Genomic DNA, 23,537 nt, shown 5'->3' on the forward strand with positions numbered 1-23,537 from the left:
GAGACCCTGGGGAAGCCCAGGAGAAAGGACCAAAAAGGGTCTTTAGAAGGGTGGCCCAGCGGGGAGACCTCAGAGCCGAGAGCCCTGCCGCTGATGCTGTGGGCTAGTCCTGATCTCCCAGAGCCTCACTTTTCTCATCAATAAAGTGGGCTAACGCTCGTTCTGCTGATCATGCAGAGCCCTCTGCAGACTTGTGGGAAGCGGGGGGACTTTTCCCATCTAGGCCGAGCAGATTGTTTCTGGGGTGGAGGGGTTTCCTTGCTAGCTGGGGGGTGAGTCACTCAGGAGCACAAGGGGGAAAACAGATGGAGGCTGGGGAACGGGCTAGAGCCGCTGCTGGCCTTTGGGGCCCTAGCTTGTGGGTAATTTGGGAGCTGAAGCCGGGCCCTCCGGGGCCAGAGGTGCCCGGGCTCAAGAGTGGACTTGCCGGGGGCTCTTTCCCCATTAAAGGGGAAGAGACACTTCTCATGCACAGAGGGGAGGGGTGCCCTTCCCATACCAGCCAGGAGCTCAGATCAGGGGCTAGAAGGGACCCCAGGCCAACCCCTTCCTCTGATAGATGGGGAAACAACCTCAATGGGCTTGCCCAGAGTCACCCAGGAAACGTGGTGGAGCTGAGATTTGAACCCAGGACCTGGGCTTCAGAACCAGAACTTTGACAAGAGTCAAAGGCTAAATGAGCCTGATGCTCGAGGCTTCTGGAGAGCATCATGGACCCTTAAGTCCTCGGTTCTAGAGGCCGTTACCGAGCGTTTGCCGTGTCCTTCCCCTCCCCACCAGAGGGTGGGACGAGGTCCACAGCCTCTGGGCCTCTGGTGTGGAAGCTCTGGGTCGTGTCCTCCCAAACTGGAAGAAGTCAGAGGCCGGCTTGCTGAGCCTGTCCCTGACCAAGACTCCTTTTCCATGGGCAGTGGTCATCCACTTCTGCCTGGAGAGGAAGATCGACTCCCCGGCAGATTCTCTCCTCCAGAATCAGGGGCCTTCTACTTCAGGTCTCCCTTGTCCCGCCCTTGGGAGCTGAGCAGACCCAGTCTAGCCTTTGTGGGCTTGAAGACTGCTCACATCTCCCTTCTGAGTTGTCAGCTCCTCCTCTCCCCCCCCCTCTCCCCCCCAGTTCTTTGGCTCGGCGCCAATCCCCCTAGCGTGGGACCTGGCCCGGGGAGGGCAGCTGGCAAGTGCCCAGGGGGACTCCCAGATACGGGGCTGGGGAGGACTGCGGCCCAGCCGAGACTTCTGCAGAGGACTCCAATGGGGAGGCCGGCTTGCCTCAGGAGCTCTTCCGGCCCGGGGCAGGGGAGATGGGCAGGCTGGGCGGCTTGTCTCGGTGGTGAATCCCCGGCTCACGACTCCTGAACCGGGCCCATTTTCTACTTGGGTGGTTCTGAAGATGAGATCCCCAGACGGCCCCAGCTGGGCCCCGGCCATGGTAATTAAGGCCACGGAATCAAGAGGGGGGGTGGGCAGGGTGTGTTGGGCTCCCGAGTTGCAGCCCGGAAGTCCTTGACCCTTTCCCATTGGGAGGGGAGAACCCTCCTCAGAGGGTTGTAGCCAGGGTCCACTGAGAACTTCAGAGGCTCAGTGTTGGCTAGGGTTGTTACAAGACTTCTGGAAAACAGCTGGAAAGTGTGAGGAAATGAACCATGTCCTTTGACCTGGAAATTCCCCCAGCAAATATATACTCCAAAGGAAGGGAAAGTCAGAAAACGAATCCTGGGGGATCGGCCCCATTTCACACAGGAGAAGCTGGAATCTGCAGCCTGTGATCCTTGTTTCCTGCCCGGCCGCTCTCCCGCAGACGCTCCATCATCCCCAGGAGCCCACCTCCCTTCCAGGCCGCATCAGCCTCCCAGCTCCTCGGAGCCACGGCGTCCCTATCCCTGCCCCCTAGCCTCTGATCTGCCCCCCCCAACTCCTGTAGAAGAGATTTTCCTAAAGTTCAGGTGACCACATGGTCCCTTTCTCACAAATCCCACGCTCAGAAGTAAGGTTTTTTGGGGGGCTTTTAAACCCCTTCCTTACTGGGTCCTTTCCTGCTTTTCAGGGTTTTCAATATTCCATGATTCAGCCACACCAGCCTTCCTGCTATTCCTTGAATAAAATAACTCTTCCTTTCCTCTTCATTTTCTTACTTTTTCCTCATTTCCCCCTCTTCCTCCTCTTTTTCAACTCCCCCTCCTTTTTTCTCTTCTTCCTCTTCTTTTTGCTCTTTTATTTTCCCTTCTTCCTCTTCATCTCTCCCTCCTTTTCCTCTTCCTCTTCTTTTTGCTCCTTATTTTCCCCTCTTCATCCTCTTCTTCCTCTCCCCCTCCTCCCTCCTCCTCTTCCTCTCCCCCCTCCTCCTCTTCCTCCTCTCCCCCTCCTCCCCCTCCTCCTCCTCTTCCCCTCCTCCCTCCCCCCCTCCCCCTTTTCCCCCCTCCTCCTCCCCCTCCTCCTCTTCCTCCCCCTCCTCCTTTTCCTCCTCCTCTTCCTCTCCCCTTCCTCTTCTTCCCCTCCCCCTCCTCTCCCCTTCTTCCTCTCCCCTCCTCCCCTCTCCCTCCCCCTCCCTCCCCCTCTTCCTCCTCTCCCCCTCCTCCCCTCTTCTCCCCTCCTCTCCCCCTTTTCCTCCCCCCCTCCTCTCCCCCTCCTCCTCCTCTCCCCCTCCTCCTCCTCTTTCTCTCCCCCCCCCTCCTCCTTCCCTCCCCCCCTCCCCCCTCCTCCTCCTTCCTCTGAGTCCCTTGCAAGTTGGCCCCCATTTGGGCCTCCCTCCCATTTCCCGACCGAGGCGGGGAGAAGCGGCTTTCCCGGAGGACACAGGGGGGAGGCCTCTGGGGGAGCACCCTGGGGGGGGGCCCCCCCGGGGAGCCGCCTGTCCGCCCCAGGCTCTTCAGAAATGACTTGGGGCAAAAAAAAGGGATCCGGAAGCACCGACGGGGCGCGGGGGGGAGGGGGGGAGGGGGGCTGGGGGAGGGAAGGCCGGGGAGGGGAAGGCGGGGGGGGGGGGAAGGCCGGGGCTGGGGGGGAACGCCCGGGGACAAGGACCAGACGGCGGACGGAGCCGGCCTGGGAGGCCTTGGGGGCCCGAGCCTGGCCCCGAGCCTGGTCCGGGCCGACGCCGCCAGACCCGCCCCACCCAAGCCTGCTGGGGGCCCCAGGCCGCAGATGCGGGAGACCCTGAGGCCGCCCGGAGCCGCGGGGGCCGCAGGGGCTGAGGCCTGAGGCAGGGGGCCGGGGTGGGGGCCCGCCCGCGCGGCCGCCAGCGAGGGGTCCGGGGCCTCCGGGGAGCCCCTCCCCGCAGCGCCGGGTCCGGGAAGCGGGCCCCGGCGGGCCTGGTTCATCCTGCCCGACCTCCCCCCCCTGGGGGTCCACCCCCCTCTGGGATCCCGGGGGTCCCGCCCCCGCGCTTCCCGGGCGCCCGGGACCGGCCCTCCCGCGCCCCCAGCGGGCGCAGGGAAAGGGGAGAATCCCCCGAGGGGCGCCGGGCCCAAGGGGAGGGGGGAGGGGGGGGCCGGGGAGGAGGAGGGGGGGGGCCGGGGGGGGAGGGGAGGCGCCGGGGAGGGGAGGGGGGGGGAAGGGGAGGGGAGGGGAGCCCCCGGGGGAAAGGAGGGGAAAAGCGGTAGCAGGGGGGGCCCTTAGGGGAAAGGCCGAAGGGAAAGAGTTGGGGCGGGAAGGGCCCCGGGTTAGGACGAGGAAACGAGGGGGATCAGAACCTTGGCCCCTTTGTCCCAGCCCCAGGCTCGAGGGTTTTGACAGCCCCCTGCCCCAAGTCAGTTCCCCCCCCAGCCGGCCCCCAAATGGCCGGGCTGCCCCGGGGGCCCAGGCCGTTCCCAGCGGAGGGAGGCCGAGGCTTCCGGGCCGGGGTTTGGTCCCAGGCCCCCCGAGCCCCGCCGAGGAGCACCTGGGGAAGGGCCGCCCCGGGGGCAGGCAAACACCGCCGGGAGAGCCAGCCGCCGGCACCGGGAGCACCTCGGGGGTCAGGGAGGGCCCGGGGCCCGGCACGGGAGCCCGGGGTCAGGGAGGCCGCCGCCCCGGGAGACCTGGGGTGGGGCCGGGCCCCCGGCAGGGAGCCCTCGGGGTCAGGAGGGCCCGGGCCGCACCGGGAGCACCTCGGGGGTCAGGAGGGCCGGCCGCCGGCAGGGGCCTGGGGCGGGAGGGGCCCCCGGCACGAGCACCGGGGTCAGGAGGCGGGCCGGCCCGGGAGCACCTGGGGTCGGAGGCCGCCGGGCCCACCCCGGCCCTGGGGCTGGAGGCGGGCACCAGATCCCAAAAGGCCTGGGGAACCACCCCTCCAGGGCCGACCCTCCCCGCCTCGGAGGCCCTGCTTTCCAAAGCCCCCGCCCGGGCCCCCCCCCCGGGCTCCTCCCCCCCCGCCAGGGCGTCTGCCCTCCACCCCCCTCCCTGGCCCCTGGTCCCGCCGACGGGGGGCCCTTCCGCCCCCCGGGCGTTCCGCTCCCCCCTCCCACCCTTGGGGCGCCCCGGTCCCGGGGACGGGGTTTCGGGGCCCCCATGCTCAAAGGGCTCCCCCCCCCTCCCCAGGGCCCCCCCTGGGGCCGGGGTCCCCGTAGCCCTGGTTCCAAAGCCCTCCCAGGGCTGGGGCCTTTGGGAACACCTCCCCCCTGCTCTCCCGTCCCCATAGGGGCCCGGGGGCCCCGGGCAGTTCCCTGGTTTTCCAATATTTCCCTGTTTTTCCGGCTGGGGCCCTCTGGTGGAGCCTCCCCGGGTGGGGTCTCTCCTGGGTCCCTGGGCCTGGGAAATGGGACCCCAGGGGCCGAGCCCCCGATTGGCCCCCCTGGGCCCGATTTACTCCCTGGCGACCGCCCCCCTGGCCCCCGATTCTCACCCCTAGGTTCCCTGGCCCCGGGATTCCCCCCTGGGGCCCGATCCCCCCTGAGCCCCGATCCTGCCCCCTGAGCCCCGATTCTCACCCCCTGAGCCCCGATCCTGCCCCCTGAGCCCCGATTCTGCTGCCTGAGCAGCCCCAGCTCCTTGGGACTCAGTCCCCTGTAAAAGGCAGGGACGCCTTCTATGACAGGCTCACGGGGCCTTAACTGGAGTCCGGGGAGCCCCAAACTTGGAGGGGGAGAAGACACGGTTCTCTCGCACAAGCTCTGGCTTCCCTTGAGCCCCTGTGCACGGCGCCTTATGGATCTAAGAGCATTCTCCTGAGAAGGGGATGGACTCTGCCCGACTGACTGCCCAGGAGCTCCGAGACCCCAGAGAGTCCCCCTCAATTCTGGACCCCCTTGAAATGCTTCTAGGAGGGACACTGCCTCTCTTTCCAAATACTTTAGCCCCTGCTCATAATCCCTTCCTCTGCCTTCCCCTCCCAGCAGGACAGGACTAGGGAGCCGCCAGAAGGCACAAGGGATAGGGCGGCCCTGGAGTCAGGAGGATCCGAGTTCGAAACCAGCCTCAGATGCTTAACCCTGGCTATAGGATCCTGGGCGAGTCATTGAACTCTCCCTTGGAAAAAAATGAAGAAGCCAGGAGGGGGGGAGGAGCAGGATAGATAGGAAAAGTCTAGGAGGAGCTCGGGAGCCCCAAAGAAACCCAGAGGAGACCGAATCTGATGAATCCCAGAGAGTGAGACAGAGGTCGCTATGTTATACATGGCTACATACATAGAGGAGTGTGTGTGCATGTATGTGCATTCCCCCGGGGCCAGACGGGTCCCCCCATCGTGCTAGGCTCAGTCCCTCTGAGACTCTCCAGCTTTTGGGGACGTTTCCCAACAAAAGCAGCCGGACTTTTTAGTCTTACACTTGGAGCGAGTTGTTCTTGCTCCGGTGCCGTCATTCCTGGGTGTTCTCTGCTTTCTCCCCGCACGAGGGACTTCCCTGTAACAAGAACCCGGAGCCAGGGCCAGAAGCCCCGTCTGACCCTGATCCCCTCCCCACAAAGGAAGAGGGAGCAGTCCAAGAGCGACTGTTACTCTGCCTCCCGGAGCTCGGGCTTCCTTCCGGCCTGCCGGCGGCCACTGGGTCCCCATATCCCAGAGTTCTGGGTTCTTCAGGGCCAGCACCCACACGCCGTAAAGCATCTGCCATCGGGAGCCACGGCTGGATCTCAGAGAAACCCTCCGGGGCAGCCAGGGGTGACTCCCGGCCTCGTCAGCCAGGAGCCTCCCAGCTTTTCATAGATGAGTTTTAAAAGGGAAAAGATCAAGGCTATGACGGGTAAGTAAAAGCTGGTCACTTCACCCGACTTCCAGGGCAAAGGAATTACTTGTATAAGCCACGGTCAGAGAAAACAAACCAACAACGGTCTCCATCCACAGCTCAGAAAATGGGGCTCTGGGCTTGTGTCTGCCGCAAGGCCTGGTTCTGAGGGAGCCGAGGCTGCCTCTCCCCCCTCATCTGCTGATCTTCCAGCCCTGGGACCCTCCCTTCCACGCTGCACGGGCCGGGACCGGGCAAAATCACACTGGGCACTCCAGCTCTGCTGCTGGGCACGTCGTGGGACTTCTTGGGCATCTCGGGAAAACAGAGCCCGGGGCAGGCAAGGGATTCGCCAAGAGTCCGACGGGAACCCGGCTGCTTCCACCCTGGCCCACGGAGCCCAAGTCCCAGGCAGCTCCACGGTGCCCGAGGCTGGCAGACTTACTGCTGAGTGATGTGGGTCACTTCCCTCCGCTGAGCCTCAGCTTCCTCACCCGCAGAATGGGAACAATAAGACCTGCCTGTTCTTTCAGGGGCTCTTGCAAGGCTCAGATGAGATCAGGGAGGCCAGTGGTCTCCAAACTTTTGTGACTGATACCCCAGCGATGAAAGAAATCTTGAGCACAAACGCCAAATTTATAATTTATAAATTATTTCTGTAACAATATATTATGTGATTATATATAATATATGTCATGTAATTATATAATACACAGTAGTAATTTCTACAATAAAACTCATCCATCATAGAAAGGAAAATAATGAAATAATATCTCCGTAGGAAGTTACTGGAGCTTATTGAGAAAAGGAAGTAAATCTGGCAGCAGGGTGGGAATGTCCTGCGGCACATAGTAGGTGCTTAACAAATGTTTATTAGCTGACTGATCTCCCCACCCTTGGGTCAGTTGACATCCCTTTGGCTCCCTGCTGCCGACTCCCACAGACCCCGATGTATATGCCTGAGGCTTTGTATCTGAAAAATCCTTTGAAAAGTGTGACTCAGGTAAGGTAGGAAGAAGCAATTCCAAGGCAGGGCCTTTCACTCTGCTCTTGCCCAGATTTCAGATCTCGTCTTAGTAACGTGTGCGATATGTGACCATCTGACCGGTGGGAAAGCCGCGCTCACCGGAATAGCAAATATCAAGAATACTTAATTTCTCTTGAATTAAAAACAGTAAATAGCAGTGAAAGTTCTCTATTTTCCTCATTCCCAGCTTCCCCCCATGGCCTGTCCTGGACTCTCCAATGAGGGCCAGGGGATTGCCCTTGATTATTGTCAGGGGGCTCAGGGTGGGAATGGAGCCCCCTTGTAGAGGTCACATGTATCTAGCGCTTTAAGATTTAAGAGAATTTTGTGTATCTTCTCATTCGATTCTGTTACACATAAAGAAACTGAGGCAGAAAGCCTTCAGCCACTGGCCCGGGATCCCAGAGCCATTAAGTGTCCAAGGTGGGATTTGCACTCAGTCCCTGCCTCCCAGGTCACCCTGGTTCCCCAGCCCTCCTGGGACATCCGCCCGGCAGGTGAGCAGACGGGTTTCCTTGTTTGGTTTCTAAAAGCGCTGCTTGGCAGACAGGGGCTCCCACAGGGGGTCTCCCTCCCCACCTGTGCCGGCTCCTGGCTGCTAATTAAATCAAGGCCTCCACCTGCTTCTGGGGGCTGTCTCCAGCCTCCCAGGTAATTACCTCAAGTTGAAAGGCAGCTGGAGCCCTGCACATCAGGGCTCGGGCCGAGCCAGGACCAGCAGCTGCAGCTTTCCCACCCCGGCTCCTTAATGAATGTCTGGCCCGGCAGCCCCTGCGCTGCAGAGACCTGGGGTTCGGCAGGCAAGATGCACGGCCGCCTCCGCCTCACGTCAAAGGAGACCAGGTGGGCCACAAGGGGGGAGGAGCCTGGGTCCTTTCCCACCTCCTCCGTGTCCCCCAGAGACTGAGGGCTGGGGGAGGGAGCGAGGGAGGGAGCCCATGTTGAGGGCCATCGTCCAAGGCCAACTTGCTTTTCTTTAGGTGTGTGTGTGTGGGGGGTTTAAAATCCCTGAACGACATTCAGGAAGTTAACCGGGCACTCTGCTCTTCCTTCAGGGGGAATAATTATTCTCAGGTAGAATATACGTATTATATTATTGTATATAACAAAATATCAGAGCAATGTTATTGTCAGCATTGATGTGGGTCTTTTCAGGGTGAGCTCAGATCTGCACGTACACACGTGAGCATGGACACACAGGTTACAGGTGCACGTGTGAGAGCGTGTGCACACGGTGTCTGTGTGCATGTTTGTGATGGCTTTGAAGAACCAATAACTAGCCGCCTTATCCCAACCAACAGCAAGAATCAGTGTCCTACAACATGTCCACGAAGGGGCATTCTGGGTATTGTGGGAGCCTGGTCCCCTCGGGGGGCTCGCGTTCCAAACCTGATCCTGCTGCTTATTGGCTCTGTGACCCCGGAAGGTCAGGGCCCTCTCTCTGGGCGTCTCAGTTTGCTCGCCTCTAAAATGGGAGGGATAATTCTTGCCCTACCAACCTTACTTGTGAAGAAAGTACTTTGTAAGCTTCACGTGCTGGAGGAATGTGGAGTCTTGGAATCATAGGTTTGAAGGGAGGTTAAATGGCACGGAGAAGGGGAATGGGTCCAAGCCACGAAAGGAAGACCCGGGGCTGGGATTGGAGCACGAGGACCTCGGACTTCTCCATTTTTCTTTTTCAGCAAAGGGGCCAGAGGAGAGGAGAGGGAGCTTTACTCTCAGTATCTTGTCACCAGAAATAATAAGGCTATGAATTAGTTCTGCAGAAGCACCACTTTAGACAAAGTTCCAAGGGAGGTCCGTGGGGACAACGTCAAAAATGGTGGCTCAGCTGAAAGGTGCTGCGGTGGGACTTGAGTCTGTCGCTTGTGTGGTACTCCTGGAGAAGCCGGGGCTCTGAGAGGACTATGGGCCGGGGGCCACGCGGCTGATAATGGGTCAGAGGCAGCTCTCGAACCTGGGGCTTCCTAACGCCAGATCTGGCCCGCTGAGCAGTGTGGGACACTGTTGTTCTTAGTAATCCTGGCATGCTGCCCCTCCCAGAGAAAGGGGTTAAGGATGTGGCTGGGACGTAAAGAAAGAGAGGAAAGGAGGGAGAAAGGGAGAGAGAGAGAGAGACAGACTGGGGGAAAGAAAGAAAGGGAGGAGGGAAAGGTAGGCAGGAAGGAAAGGCAGAAGAGAGAGAAGAAGGAAGGAAGAAAAGAGGGAAAGGAGGGAGGGAGAAAGGGAGAGAGAGAGACAGAGACAGAGAGGAGGAAAGGAAGGAAGGAGGGAAAAGTGGGAAGGGGGGAAAGGCAGGCAGGAAGGAAAAGCAGGAGAGAGAGAAGAAAGGAAGGAAAAAAGGATGGAGGGAGGGAGAAAGGAAGAGAGAGAAAGAGACAGGGAAGGAAGGAAGGAAGGAAGGAAGCAAGCAAGCAAGCAGGGAAAGAGGGATAGAGGGAAGGAGCAGAGAGAACATCCTCCAGGAAATCATCCCACCGGCCCCAGCTGGCTTGGGCCTTCCTCTGGTCATTGTTGTACAGATCCCTTCAGATCGAGTCCAGGTAAGATGTTCTCAAGTCTCTTCTATGAACACTCTCTAGTGGGCCGTCCATCTCCCTTCCCAGCATGGTTGTCTCAATGAACAGATACAAAATGAAAGGGCATTTATTAAGTGCCTACTGTGTGCCAGGCACTGTGCTAAGCCCTAAAGATAAATAGAAAGGCAAAAAAAAATGGTCCCTGCCCTCTAGAAATCTTTCTTCTAATAAGAGGCCTTTATTTTCCAAATACATGCAAAGATAATTTTCACTTTCACCCTCGCAGAACCTTGTGCTTCATATTTTTCTCCCTTTCTTCCCCCAACCCCCTCCCCCAGACAGCAAACAATCCAGTGCAGATTAAACAACCATGTGCCATTCTTCTGTGCATATTTCCACAATTATCATGCTGCACAAGAAAAACCAGAGCAAAAGGGGGAAATGAGAAAGAAAAAGCAAGCAAACAACAAAAAAGGTGAAAGCACTCTCCACATTCAGTCCCCATAGCTCTCTCTCTCTCTCTCTCTCTCTGGATGTAAGCCTTGAATCACCTTATTGTCAAAAAGAGCCACAAACATAGAATTGATCATTGTATAATCTTGCTGTTGCCATATATAATGATCTCCTGGTCCTTCTTACTTCCCTCAGCATCAGTTCCTGTCAGTCTCTCCAGGCCTCTCTGAAATCCTCCTGCTGGTCGTTTCTTACAGAACAATAATATTCCATAACACGCGTATCCCAGAACTTATTCAGCCATTCCCCACCGATGGGCAGCCACTGTTTCCAGTTTCCTGCCGCTACAAAAAGGGCGGCCACAGACATTTTTGCACATTGGAATTCAAAGGGTTCTAGTCCCTCCTTTGACACAACCCAACTTTGGGGACCCAGACAAGCCTTGATTTCTCAGTGTCTCAGGGAGCTCTCACAACTGAACTTCCTCACTTGGACATCACTGCACAAGGAAATCATATTTCTGGTTTTAAAAAAAAGCTACTGTACAGTCTGTGTGAATGTGGGCAAGACATTTCTATCAGAGGGGCTTGTTTCCTCGGGCTTGGATCTACAAAGTCCTTCATTCTTTGTATGTGTATCCTCAACCCTTAGCACAGAGCTTGATGCTGATTAGCTCCTTATTGACTGAGTGCCTAATCAATGGATCATTTGCTTGCTTGCTCTTGCCAAGGATCCATCTGTATGTGATATCATGGCTCACACTCGCCAAGTGATGCTGGGGAGAGGAGATGAGGGATAGGGAGTGGAGAATGCCCTGGAGAGGATGTCACGAAGGAGCCATGACTATCACAGGGAAGTACTTTTAGAGTATATTTAGACAGAGAGAGAGCTTGGACCAGGAGGTTGCCGAGAGGAGAATGAAATTCCACCAGTAGAAAATAATAAGGAAGGAGAGAGGGAAGGGAATTTAAAAGTTAGAAATCCAAAAGGAAAAAGTCAGAAGATGCAAGATATTTCATGAAAAGCCAAGGGAGGTCTTAGAAAGAAAATTGGGGTTCTCAGAAACCAGGGGATTTGTCCAAGAGAAAAAAAAAAGCCTTCCTATTCTGACCGATCCAGTCTCTGTTTCCCAGAAACATGGCTGTGGTTTTAGATTTTGGTGTGAATATTCATGGTCTAGATTCGGGGTGTCCAGATGTAGATCTCAGTGAGGGAATAACTGGGGTGGGAGCCACGGTTGCCTCCTTCCTCTGGTCTCATTCTGAGGCTCATCAGGACAAGGTGAGAGTGATTTACAGTGGCCTGAGCTCACCACTTCCCTCTTTCCTGTTCAGTTCAGTCTCAGAGACAAGAGAGGGGAACTCACAGTGATGGTTTCTGGACTAAGGATGGCTGACCACAGCCTGGCTGGCCAGTGCTCTCCGGCTAGCTCATCCATTTATCTTGAGCTTTTGGGGCCATCGGAAGCTGGATCTATCATCTGGAGAGGAAAGGGGGAAGAGAAGAGGGAAAGGAAGATTGAAGGGGAGGAGAAGACAGAGAAGGGGTTGTTGTGAAAGATGTTTCCAAACATGGGACAGAAAAATGGTGCAGTGACTTCAAATAATCCCAAGGAAACTGACCCCTGGTTTAACCCCGATGGTAAGTGAACATTCTTATTCTCGTTCTTGACCGATGCTATTCTTCTCTTAGTAGTGGTTGAAGTCATTAACCTAGAATTAACTCACTTTAGATGTTCGATAGCTGTGTGACTCCATCAGTGAAGGATGGAGTATAATAGCGACTCATAAGTGTTATTGTGAGGATCAAATAAGAAAACAAATTCAAAAGACCTTTTGATTCAAAAGTCTCATATAAAGTGGGTGCTATTAGTAGGTAGCCTTGGGTATTTGAAGGGTTTCCATGGAAGAGGTTACATAGTTCTGCTTGAACCCAGAGGATGGAACAAAGAGCAATGGTAGAAGTGGGGAAAAAGGCAGATTTAAATTTGATATCATGAAGAACTTCCTACTAACTTGATCTGTATGAAAAATGGGCAGGTGCTTCCTAGAGGTTTCCCAGAGGCACTTCTTTTCCTATGGGCTGGACTGCATGGCTCCTGCACATGACTCTTGACAGCCCATTTCCATCCCTTCCAAACTCTTCTCTCATTCTCACTTCTTTAGGAGAACGTTGTGATGGCTTGTGCCTGCAATCGGCTGGAATAACAGGAATGATCAGGAAATACCCTGAGCTCCTGAACACATGCCCTCTCCCCTTCTCACAGTGGCAAGAAGGATTCACTCAACTCCATGAGAAGAATCCTAACAGATCAAGGGGTCCCCCAAGTCATTTCTGTTACACTGGCATGGGGAAGGAAAGAGGGGCAGAAAATGACTGATCTTCACAGAGAAGCTGAACTTTTATTTTCTCAGAAAGGGAAAGATTTAAATCTTTTCCAAATTTAGGCAAAAGGAATGGAGAGAGACAGGCACTATTTTTTACCCAAATCCTAAGATTCCTCCTTCGTATCAAAATTTAGAATAAGAGTTTGACCCCGGTGTATATATTTCAGGGACTTCATGAAGGAAGATGGGAAAAATGGCATTTTTATTTTTATTATTTTTTTAATTTTTATTTATCCCTAACCCAAACTGAACATTTTCTTCAATATTTTAAGTGCATGATTCTGTGAAGGCATTTTTGGAGTACTTGAAAGCCCCACTATGTCTCTCTTGGCAAGAACGATCTTGCTTCCCCATCATTACTTCCTCATTATGAGACTCCTGAGCCTTCCTGCCTCACCCAGCCCTCATTGATCTGCTGTTCCTCTGAACTCCATGGGCTTTTAAGTGCCTGTGCCACTCCATTTAGCCTTCACTTAATAGATTCTCTTGTGACATTCATGAAAATGAATGCCCGTGGGTGTACATTAATCTCACCTCGTTAATTCAACTCAAGAGACATTTATTTTATTTTTTATCTCCTACAGGCAGGATAGAGGGGGATGCAAAAAATTAAGCCATACCCATTTCTGTGCCCTCAAGGAGATTATGTTCCAGTGGGCACATCAAAATAACTCACCTTTCTATAATGCAAAGTACATTTAAGGGTTTTAGGTATTGAGGGTTTTTTTTTTTTTGTTTGTTTGTTTTTTTGTGAAATCTATGATTTCACTAATTTCATAGACATCCTACAGGGGAAGACTGACTGACTAACAACTGTTTTGCCATTTGGGGTATCTGAGAGTCACCTAGGAGCCTAGAGGGATGAAGAGACTAACCAGAGTGACATGCCCTGTTTGTGTCAGAGACAAGCCTTGAACCTGGCTCTTCTGCCCCCAAATATAACAACTTGGAACTCCCCCTCCCTCCCTCCACACACAGGGCATCCAGGGCTAGATTTCTGAGGGTCCATGAACTTGAATGGGAAAATGCATCTATTTTCACACTAACATCTCTGTAATCTAATATATCTTATTTTATATACTTGAAATATTATTTTTGCTTTATTCTAAGTTCTTCTTGATTATTTTGAGAAGGGGTCACTAGCTTCACTGGTCTGATACATAAAAAGTAAGAACTTTTGCCCAAAATATCTTTAAGGTCCCTTCTGGGACCTTAGCTCTGGGAAGCAGTGACTGTGGCAGGGTCTATGTCCCTCCGTCATCCACTTCCAAATGCAGATCTTGGATTCCTGGGCAGGTATGGCTTTTGGCTTGAGCTCTGTTGGTGTAGGGAGCTCCCTGGTCAGGACCAATCCTTTCCACCAGTGCAGATTTTTCCTGCTCAGAAATGTGTGCGTAGTCTCAGAGTGATCTGGAGGTTCCTGAGAGGTTAAGGTGATGTGGGCCCAAAGTCACACCACCAGCATGTACCCAACATGGGCCTCGAACTCATGTCTTCCTGAACTCAAGACACGCTCGCTACCTGTTATTCCATGCTGCTGCTCATTCTTAGAGGCCTCTCTGTCTTCTTTCTCCTTCCCTTTTTTTCTTCCTCCTTCCTTCTTCTCTCTTCCTTCCTTCCTTCCTTCCTTCCTTTCCTCCCTCCCTCCCTTCTTTCTTTCCTTCCTTCCTTCCTTTCCTCCCTCCCTCCCTTCTTTCCTTCCTTCCTTCCTTCCTTCCTTCCTCCCTCCCTTCTTTCCTTCCTTCCTTCCTTCCTTCCTCCCTCCCTCCCTTCTTTCCTTCCTTCCTTCCTTCCCTCCCTCCTTTCCTTCCTTCCTTCCTTCCCTTCCCTCCCTCCTTTCCTTCCTTCCTTCCTTCCTTCCTTCCTTCCTTCCTCCCTTCCTTCCTTCCTTCCTTCCTTCCCTCCTCCTCCTTCCTTCCCTCCTCCCTCCCTCCTCCTCCCTTCCTTTTCCTCCCTTCCTTCCTTCCTTCCTTCCTTCCTTCCTTCCCTTCCTTCCTTCCTTCCTTCCTTCCCTCCTCCCTCCTTCCTTCCCTCCTCCTCCTTCCTTCCCTCCCTTCCTCTCTCCTTCCTCCTCCCTCCTTCCTTCCTTCCTTCCTTCCTTCCTTCCTTCCTTCCTTCCCTCCCTCCCTCCTTCTTTCCTTCCTTTCCTCCTCTCCTTCCTTCCTTCCTCTCCCTTCTTCCTCCTCCCTCCCTTCTTTCCTTCCTTCCTCCCTTCCTTCCTTCCTTCCTTCCCTCCTTCCTTTCCTTCCTCCCTCCTTCCTTCCTTCCTTCCTTCCTTCCTTCCTCCTCCTCCTTCCTTCCCTCCCTCCTTCCTTCCCTCTCCCTTCCCTCCCCTCCTTCCTTCCTCCTCCTTCCCTCCTTCCTTTCCTTCCTTCCTTCCTTCCTCCTTCCTTCCTTCCCTCCCTCCCTCTCCTCTCCTCCTTCCTTCCTTCCTTCCTCCCTCCCTCCTTCCTTCCTTCCTCCTTCCCTTCCTCTCCTTCCTTCCTTCCTCTCCTTCTCTTCCTTCCTTCCCTCCTCCCTCCTTCCTTCCTCCCTCCTCCCTCCCTCCTCCTCCCTTCCTTCCTTCCCTCCCTCCTTCCCTTCCTTCCTCCTCCCTCCTCCCTCCCTCCTCCTTCTCCTCCCTCTCCTTCCTTCCTTCCTTCCTTCTCTCCTCCCTCCTCCTCCCCTCCTTCTTCCTTCCTTTCCTCCCTCCCTCCTTCCTTCCTTCCCTCCTTCCTTCCTTCCTCCCTCTTCCTTCCTTCCTTCCTTCCTTCCTTCCTCCCTCAAAACAGTCCTTCTTTGATCCGCTCCCTCAGGAACACGTTACCTGAGACCGCTTGCAGCCTCCATTCCTGTTCTGGCGATCTGCGATGGGCCGGCCTCCTTCTCCCTAGGGGCTCCTGGCAGCTCCGCTGCTGGGACCGACTCCGTGCTCCCTGAGCTGAGCGCCTTCAGCAGGAAAGCCCCGAGTCTCTCTAGCAGCGTCTCCGTTCTCCTCGCTCTCCCCGGGAGTCTCTTGCTGGCTCATTCTTCAGTTCTTGCCATTCCCCAGGGAGCGGGGACGAGAGGAAGGGGCCGGGCAGCATCAGCGCCACGTTTCGGATACAAAGCATGCAGGTCCCTCTGCTGACTCCAGCCCCCAGGAGCGGGAACGTGATCATTATCACGTGGAGGCCGCGGAGAACCTGCGTTTGGCTCTGGCGTCTGGGGCGGGGCCTCAGGGACCGACGTCAACCAAGGGGCTGTCGGGGAGAGGAGAGGAAGGGGAAAAGCCGAAGGCCCGGCTTCTAGGTCCGCAGAGAAGACTGGGCGAAGGGGGGGCTTCAGATCGAAGTCTTATTCGAGACGTTTCAGAAAGCGCCGCTGGCTTATCTCCCTCCCCCCACTCTCCCGGGCGCTGTCCGAGCCGCAGCACCTGCATCTTCCCCTGGCAGTGTCAGGGGCGCCCCCGGGGACAACGGGGATCTTTCTGTGACTTGTGCAAGGAGCGCCGTGGGGCTGATTCCGGAGGCCGCAGCAGGAGCTGATGCCGAGGGGAGCGAGCAGGCCCGGGAGGTCACGCCCGGGGCGGCAGCGCGGGGGGGACTGACAGCGCGGGGAGCGCTCCGGGCCGGCCCCGGGGACCTTGTGACGGGGCTGAGGGGAGCAGCGCCCCCCGTCGGGCCGCCGGCGTTTTGTTCCGCTCCTCTCTTTTTCCCGGGGTTGGGGCTTTTTCTCTGCGGCGCTGACAGCTGCATGAACATTCTGCGCCCACCGGGTCTGACACGTGTTCTGTCAGGTTTAACGGGGGAGGGGGTTGGAGCTCGGGGTTTGCCGGGGCTGACGCTGAAGGACGGTCCGAGCAGGTTTTGAAAAATAAAAAAGCTTTAATTAAAAAACAAGCGCCCCCGCCCCGCCCCCGCCCCGCCGCGCGGCTCCAGGACCGTAACCTGCAGGTTTAGCCCCGGGGGTCCCCCCGGAAGCTGGGTGAGGAAGAGCCCGCGGGGCGGGCCCGGGGCCGGGGGGAGGCGGCCTCTCTCCCGGCCGGCGGCGCTCCCTCGCCCGGGGCCGCGCTCCCCCCGCCGCCGGGTGAGACCGAGGCCCGCCAGGTGAGACGGAGCCGTCGGGGAGATGCCTCCTCGCCACGTCCGCGGACTTACCAGGAGGGGGCAGCAGAGAGCCACCGCCGGGGCCCGGGGCGGGCGATTGGCCCCGAGGCTGCTGTTCTCTCGTCCTCCCTCCGGGCTGCGCCTCGCTTTCCCCGCCCCCGCCCCGCCCCCTAGCGGACCCCGGAGGAAGCCGCTTTGCGTCCCCTTGGAAGGAATCTCGCGCGGCCTTTGCCTCCCCACGCGCCGCTCGGCCGCCGTAGGCGCTTAATAAGTGCGCGCCGACTCTTGTCCGGCCCTGACCTGACCCACGCTGTCCTGAGGCCCGAGAACCGGACTTCACGTCAGGAAAACCCGGGTCCATCCCTGCCTCCGCCTCCCCGGCTGCGTCCGGAGGCAGTCACTCGTGCCCCCCGGGCCTCAGTTTGCTCGTTTGCGAAGTGGGAAGAGCGCGGGGAAGGGTCTCCCAGCGCTGGGACCCCCCTGGTCCGCGCAGGCGCACGGCTGGGGGAGGGGTGGTGGGCCTCGGAGGCTTCCCGTAGGAGGCGGCCGGGAGGAGCAGAGGCAGAAGGGAGCGCCTGCAGCCCCAGGGAACCTCCCGGACGCAGAGTTTGGGGAGAAGCTTGCTGTCCCCGGCCTGGAACCTGGGGGCTGACGGGCGGGACAGGAACTAAGCTTGGAAAGGCAGGAGGCTGCACCTGTGCCGGGGGGTGGGCAGTGCCAGGGTAGGAAGCCGCTGAGAGGGCCCGAGACCCCCTGCGGCGCTGAGGCTGACGGGGGGAGGGGGCGGGGGGCCCGGAGCCCAGCAGCCGGGGGAAGAGCCGCGCCCCCCTCCTCAGAAGGAGGCCCCGGGAGACTCCGGGGCCCGGCTTGGAAACGGGCCAGCGTTGCCGGGGCCAGGCCCTGCCGCTTCAGACTGAGCATTTCCTCTTCCGGCGGAAGCTGATTAAGCTGCCCCCTCTCCTCCCGCGGCTGCTGCTTGCCCCCTTTCCCTGGGGAAGCAGCGGCGAGTGCCCTCCTCGGGAGGGAGGTCAGGGGCAGGCCCCCCTTCCCAGGACCTCCCCAAGGGCAGGGCCCCTCTGCTTTCAGAGCCGCCGAGGATGCTCTTTGCAGGCCCAGCCAAGGGGAGTCCGAGGCGCGGCTGTCCAGTCACACTCCGTTATTCACTCTGTGCCAGGTCCTCTGTAATGATTGGGTCAGTCCCTCCCCACAACTCTAGGAAGTAGATGGCAGGATCATCCCCATTTTACAGAAATAGGTTCTTGGCCCAGACCCCGCCCCCCACTATGGGGCACCCGCGTCTCAGATGCCCCATTGTACCCTCACCCTCCTTACACCTCGGACTCCCTTGCTTCTTTCAAGGATCTGAGGAGTCTCCTTCAGACCCCCCAAACTGGGGGTTCGCTCTACTCCCCTCAAATTTCCTTTAACTTGTTCTGTTTTGTCGTATCTCTCTGGGCCCTTGTGACTCCTCCATGGGAGAATGGAGGCTCCCCGAGGGCAGGACTTCACTTTTTTAATCTCTGTACCCAGACACCTAGTGCAGGTGTGGAATACAGTGAGTGCTTAATAAATGCTCAACATTGTGAGCAATAAATGCAAATGTTCCAAGTTGACGCCCCTTATTGTTGGCGCTGTTTCCTCAAAGCATCGTGCAAATCTGGATCTGTTCCGGTGATCCTCCAGCAGAAAGGAAGCTCTTTGAGGACAAAGACCCTTGTGTTTTGTCTTGGGCCCCCTGACCCCTGACCCCCATGTCTAGCAGCACATAGTAAGTGCTTCATTAATATTTATTGACTGGACTGGAATTCTTCTAGCAGATCCCTTACACAGCGAGAGACACAGGGACCCAGTGCGGGAAGATCAGCGTGTTTCTTTACAACTAGGCGAGTGCACCCAGCACGGAGCTGGGAAAACCTGAATTCAGGTCCAGCCTCAGAAACAAACTAGCTGCTGCCCTGGAGCACATAATTTAGCCTCTGGGTTTTTTCTGTTTCCTTAAATGCAAAATAGAGATGATAAGAGCACAGACTTCCCAGGATTGTTAGGGGTCAAGTGAGAGAATACTTAGGAAGTGCTTACCATGGTGGCTGGAACATAGTAGGCACTCTAGCCCAGTGGCTGGAACATAGTAGGCAGTCTGTAAATGCTAGCTAATGTTATTAGTCACCCTTCTGCCTTTGCCCTTGGAGGACCCAGGGGTGTCAGAAACCGAAGTTCAGAGAGGCAAGCGGTTCGTCCCAATCCTTTTATAAATGGTAGATCCCCAAACCTCTAACTCCAAATTGAGCCTTCTCTCCTGGGCTGTTGTCTTTCAAGAAAATAGAGCTGGAATGGGCTCTTCACCTTTGGGAGGGGGCATGAACCACAGCAATCTGCTAAACCCCAGGGACCCCTTTGGATGGATAAAGGACAAACGAAATCAATTATATTGAAATAAGTTGCCAAAAAACCCTATTTAAATCGTAAGCTAGTTCAGACCCCAGGTTAAGGACCCTTAACCCATTCCAGTTCCTTCATTTTCTAGTTGAGAAAGTGAGCTTCAGCAGCTAACTCACCAGGCTCACAAAAGTAGAAAGTAAGTTCTGAAGCGGGGTCTTGACTCCAGAGTCAATGCTCTCCCCCCACGCTCCCCTCCATCTCAGCCGAGGCAGCTCGGTAGCTTAACTGCTTAAAGAGCCTTCCGAGTCTGGTTTGGTCCTCCTCTGGTTCACCCCAAGAAAATGGGGTTTCCCATAATCTCGTGGGAGAATCGCCTCCCATTCCTGTTCAGAGATGGGGCAGTCCTGGCTGGGTGGGCCACCATCAGGGAAGGAGCTTTCCCCACCTCGGAGGTATCTACACTTGAGTCTTGTTCCATTCAACCCGTTGAGACCCTACTGGGGGCCAATTAAAAGCCATCAAACGACCTTTTGCTTTGGCTTAAGGCTTTGGCTTTGAGATCACTGGGTCTCGAGTGCTGTGGACTTCAAACACACACACACACACACACACACACACACGCACGCACAAGTCCATTCCCAAGGCTGTAGAGGGTCCAATAAAGTGGGGTCAGAACCAATGGGCTTTCGGTACCAGGGAAGAAAAGACACTAAGTGAGCATCGGTGATCATCAGCAAAGGCGAGACGGCCATCCTTTGGAAGAGGGCAGTCTGGCTCGTAGGGAAGGGCCTCCAGCACACAAAAGCCCCAACGAGTTCCCCGTTCCCCCAAACGGACACTACTGACAGGAGAGACCTGGCGGGCACAGATCCAGCCCCGGCCTTCTCTGATTGACCATCTGTCTGGCCAAAGAAATGAAGCGTGAGCTCTGACTTTCCCAGGCTAACCCGGACATCATTGTGTGCATCAGCCAGAATTTTGTTACCTTTTCTTTTTATTTTTAATGCCGCCTTTTTTCACGTGGCTCTTGTAGGTGTATAAATGGTTCTTGGGTGAGCGTACCTTCCAAGGCTGAGGTTCCTAACTAACCACGTCATGTGACATCCTTGACATCCCTGCTCAGAATCTTGCTCTTAAATAGGAAAAGGCAATGTTAGAAGCTGGGAAATAATATGTTCTCCATCCCCACCCCCACCCCCAGGGGTCTGTGAATCCCAAGGTAAAGCCCTGCTCTAGAACCCTGCTCTAGAGCCCATCCAATTTAGCCATGAGAGTTGCCACGGCTCGGTGACTATGGGACTGACCTTGGAGCCGGGGACTGGAAACGAAGCAGCTGGGACGTGAGATGAGAAGCTCACGGAGACATTATAATCAAAAAGCTTCGAGAGCTGGTTCCCCTTCCCACTGAAAATCACAGTGGAAAACAAGGCGGCTCTCACGTCGGAGCAGACGCTGAAACACCCCCCTCCCCAAATAAATTATCCTCATCTCTGTCCGCTGACTGGACGCCGCTTCTCCCAGAGCCCTTCCGGGTCGCCACGGCTGGGCAGGGCCCAGGGAGACTGGCTTCCTCCCCCCGACAAAGGTGAGGCTCCCCCCTTAGCCACCACGTGCTCTCAGAAGCATGAGCAGACGGGAACGGTGCCTTTGCCCACACAGTGAGACGGAGCCTTGCGGCACCCGGACAAATACAGAACTGCCCCATCTGGGCTCTGAGAGTCAGGAAGCGTTTGCGCCTTCCCCCAGAACACAAGGTCCTTGAGGGCAGGCGCCTGGCACAGGTGCCTGCCTGGCATGGATGCTTAGTCAGTGCTCATGGCGGGGGAGAGAAATTTCTCTAAGAAGTTGTCCCTCCGAGGAGAGTCACCTCTGCAACTGTCAGAGGGGAGGAGGACAGGAGAGGAGGTGGGGCTGGGGGCAAAGGCCACACACCCACGTGGCCCAGCAGCTGGTCTTGACCCCCTCAGGGAGCAGCGAGTCCCAACAGTTTTCCACATTTCATTTGCACTGTGGAAAATGTACTTTTTCAGCATGGGCAGCCCTGAGGCCCAGGCTCCCTGGCTGCAGGTGTTCTCCCATCAGGTGAGGGGCAGCCCGTGTCCTCCTCCGGCCTCCTCGCCGAACAGGGTCAGGTTGCGCTCTCGGATGTAGTCCAGCAGCACCTGGGCCCTCTCCGTGATGGTGAGGAGCAAAGGCTTCAGGCCCTGGGGCCCTCCCTGACTGTCCCAGAACTCCGGGTCCATGCGCAGAGACTTGAGCAGGAAATTCTCCAAGCACCCAGAGGCAATGACCTTCACCACTGATTCCGGGAACCTGGAGGAGATGGCCCGGCGCCCAGGGCGGAAAAGAAGCACAAGGAGGATCAGGGAGACGCGCATCCGAAGGACAGTCTTTGGGGCCTGCAAAGCCAACCCCCGCCCAACTGCCCTCAGCTGGGGGGGGGTCTGGAGAAGCACAAGGGGGTTCAGGGAGGGTGAGCATCCTTTAAGGCCTGCAAAGCCAGCTGCACTGGGCGGGGGCGGGGCATCTGGCGATCCTCAGCTTTCCTGGGGGAAAACTCAGGCTCAAGGTGGCCAACGGGGCTGCCCAGGATCCTACAGCTAGCAAGTGTAATGGAGGGCAGAGCTCACTCCCATAGACCCCTGACTTTCCTGCACTGGCAGCCTGGGGATCTCTGGGGCCGACGGGGAAGCAGAAAGTTGAGATGTGGGAGACTCCCGCAGCCAGAGGTGGAGGAGCCAGGAAGAAAGCAGCCTAGAGGGGCTGAGGAGCCCAGGCTGTCTCCCCTGGGCTTCATCCATTGGGCGAGCCCTTTGACAGAGGTGCAGTGGGGTGCAGGGGTCAGAACCCTGAATCTGGGACCAGGCTCTGCCATGTCACTGCCCTCTGCACCTGCTGCTTTGTCTACTTTGGGCCCCCTGGAACAAGGCAGCTCCTTCTTTTTCCTGTGTTCTTCTATGGGTTCCCTGAGGGCAGGGCCTTTTTCTATTAATTATAATTAGCACAGGCCTTGTGCACAGTAGGTGCTTAATAGATGTTTATTGGTTGGAACTTAACCTCTCTGGGTCTCAGTTTCTTCATCTGTAAACTAAGGGACAGACCTCTGAGGTCACTTCTCCCCCCTAAAAACTTCAGCCATTCTGTTGGTCTCCCTGCACCAGTGGGTGAGCTTCAGGCCCTGGTGGGGCAGTCAGCACAGCGCTTCGCTTCTTATCAGTCAGCCTCTTCTTACCGATGTCTATCCCTTTATCTGAATATCTCTATCTATTGGTCTCTATCTCTATCTTTCTCTTTCTAAATATCTATCTCTATCCATCTTTCATCTCTCTTTATCCATTTCACTATCTCTTTATTTAAATATATCTATCTCTATATGTCTCAGTCATTTATTTTTATTTATCCATCTATCTCTTTACCTAATATCTAGCTTTATACATCTTTCATTTCTCTTTATCTATCCACATATTTATCTAAATCTCTCTCTTTATCCATCTGTCTTACATCTCTCTTTACGTATATATTCATCTCTTTATCTAATATCTATCTTTATCCATCTTTCATCTCTATCTCTCTAGCTCCCCCCCCCAATATCTATCTCTATCTTTCTATCTCTCTCCCCATCTCTCTTTCTCTGTTTACCCTCTGGCTCTTCTCTCTCTTGCAGCTCTATGCTGGTCAGTCCTAAGGCACCAAAGGGCCAGGGGCTCCCTTGCCTCTGGAGGGAGCGTGTGGAGGGATGCAGCTTGGGAGACACATGTGGCAGAATACCTGCTGAATATAATACCTTGTTATGCGCTTTTTGTTTTAAGTAAATGTCCCATGATGCCCCGGGTCTAGTTCTGGTTGATTGGCAGTGGGTTCAGAGGGAAAGTGGGGGCTCACACGGTGGTTTTGGACACACAGTGAGCCCCCGAGCAGTTCTAGGAATTAAATGCAGCCGTGGGTATGAGGTAAAGAGCAGAGATGGGATGGGAACCAGATCCCCTGTGGGTAGCTCACCTCTCCTCCCCACAGCGGGATGCCTGTCAGGTGAAACTGGATTAGGACATCCTAATAAGAGTCGGACAGACTCGGTTCCCTGGGACTCCAGTGGGAGCCGGGTTCATCCCTCCTTATGGGGAAGGCTGGAAGGCTGTGATACTGGTTGCCTGTGGCTTCTGCTAGTAGGAAGGCTGCATAATTAGTGCCTTTTAATGAGTCTGGTCTTAGGCAGAACCAAGGAGAGGAGGCTGACCTCTCAGCAGAATTTGCTGGGCTAGGAGGCAAATTCACTCCTTTTGGGTGAGAAATGCTTCAAAGAGAAGGAAGGCCGGTTTCCCTGGCCAGGGTATGGGAAGGACTGGGTTGGGGATCTCCAGCTGCCCCCTTGGGTGGCTGGAAGGGGACGATTCTCTATGCCACGATGGAGCCAGCTCGGACTTATGTAAGCAGAGAAGCAGGATGGGAAAGCAACCTCTCCTCCTTGGCAGGCACAAGGTTCTGGTGGGAGCCCTGCAGCACGAAGTAGTGCTGGAAATATTGTGGAGAGAGGGTTGGATTTGAAATTAGAGGCCCTGGTTTCTGATCTTTAT

General features: G+C 56.0%; 1 protein-coding gene across 1 annotated transcript in view; it reads right to left on the minus strand.

The window, feature by feature from the left end:
* Positions 1 to 18,123: 18,123 nt before the first annotated feature.
* The window catches only part of GASK1A (golgi associated kinase 1A), a 54,895-nt gene continuing 49,481 nt past the window's right edge, over positions 18,124 to 23,537 (minus strand). Inside the window, exon 6 of the mRNA XM_031940263.1 lies at positions 18,124 to 21,279. Within this exon, the coding sequence (XP_031796123.1) occupies positions 21,045 to 21,279 (235 nt within the window). The 3' untranslated portion in view covers positions 18,124 to 21,044. The remainder of the gene's footprint in view (positions 21,280 to 23,537) is intronic.

This window comes from Sarcophilus harrisii, chromosome 5, assembly GCF_902635505.1.
Source record: "Sarcophilus harrisii chromosome 5, mSarHar1.11, whole genome shotgun sequence".
In the NCBI taxonomy this organism is placed as follows: domain Eukaryota; kingdom Metazoa; phylum Chordata; class Mammalia; order Dasyuromorphia; family Dasyuridae; genus Sarcophilus; species Sarcophilus harrisii.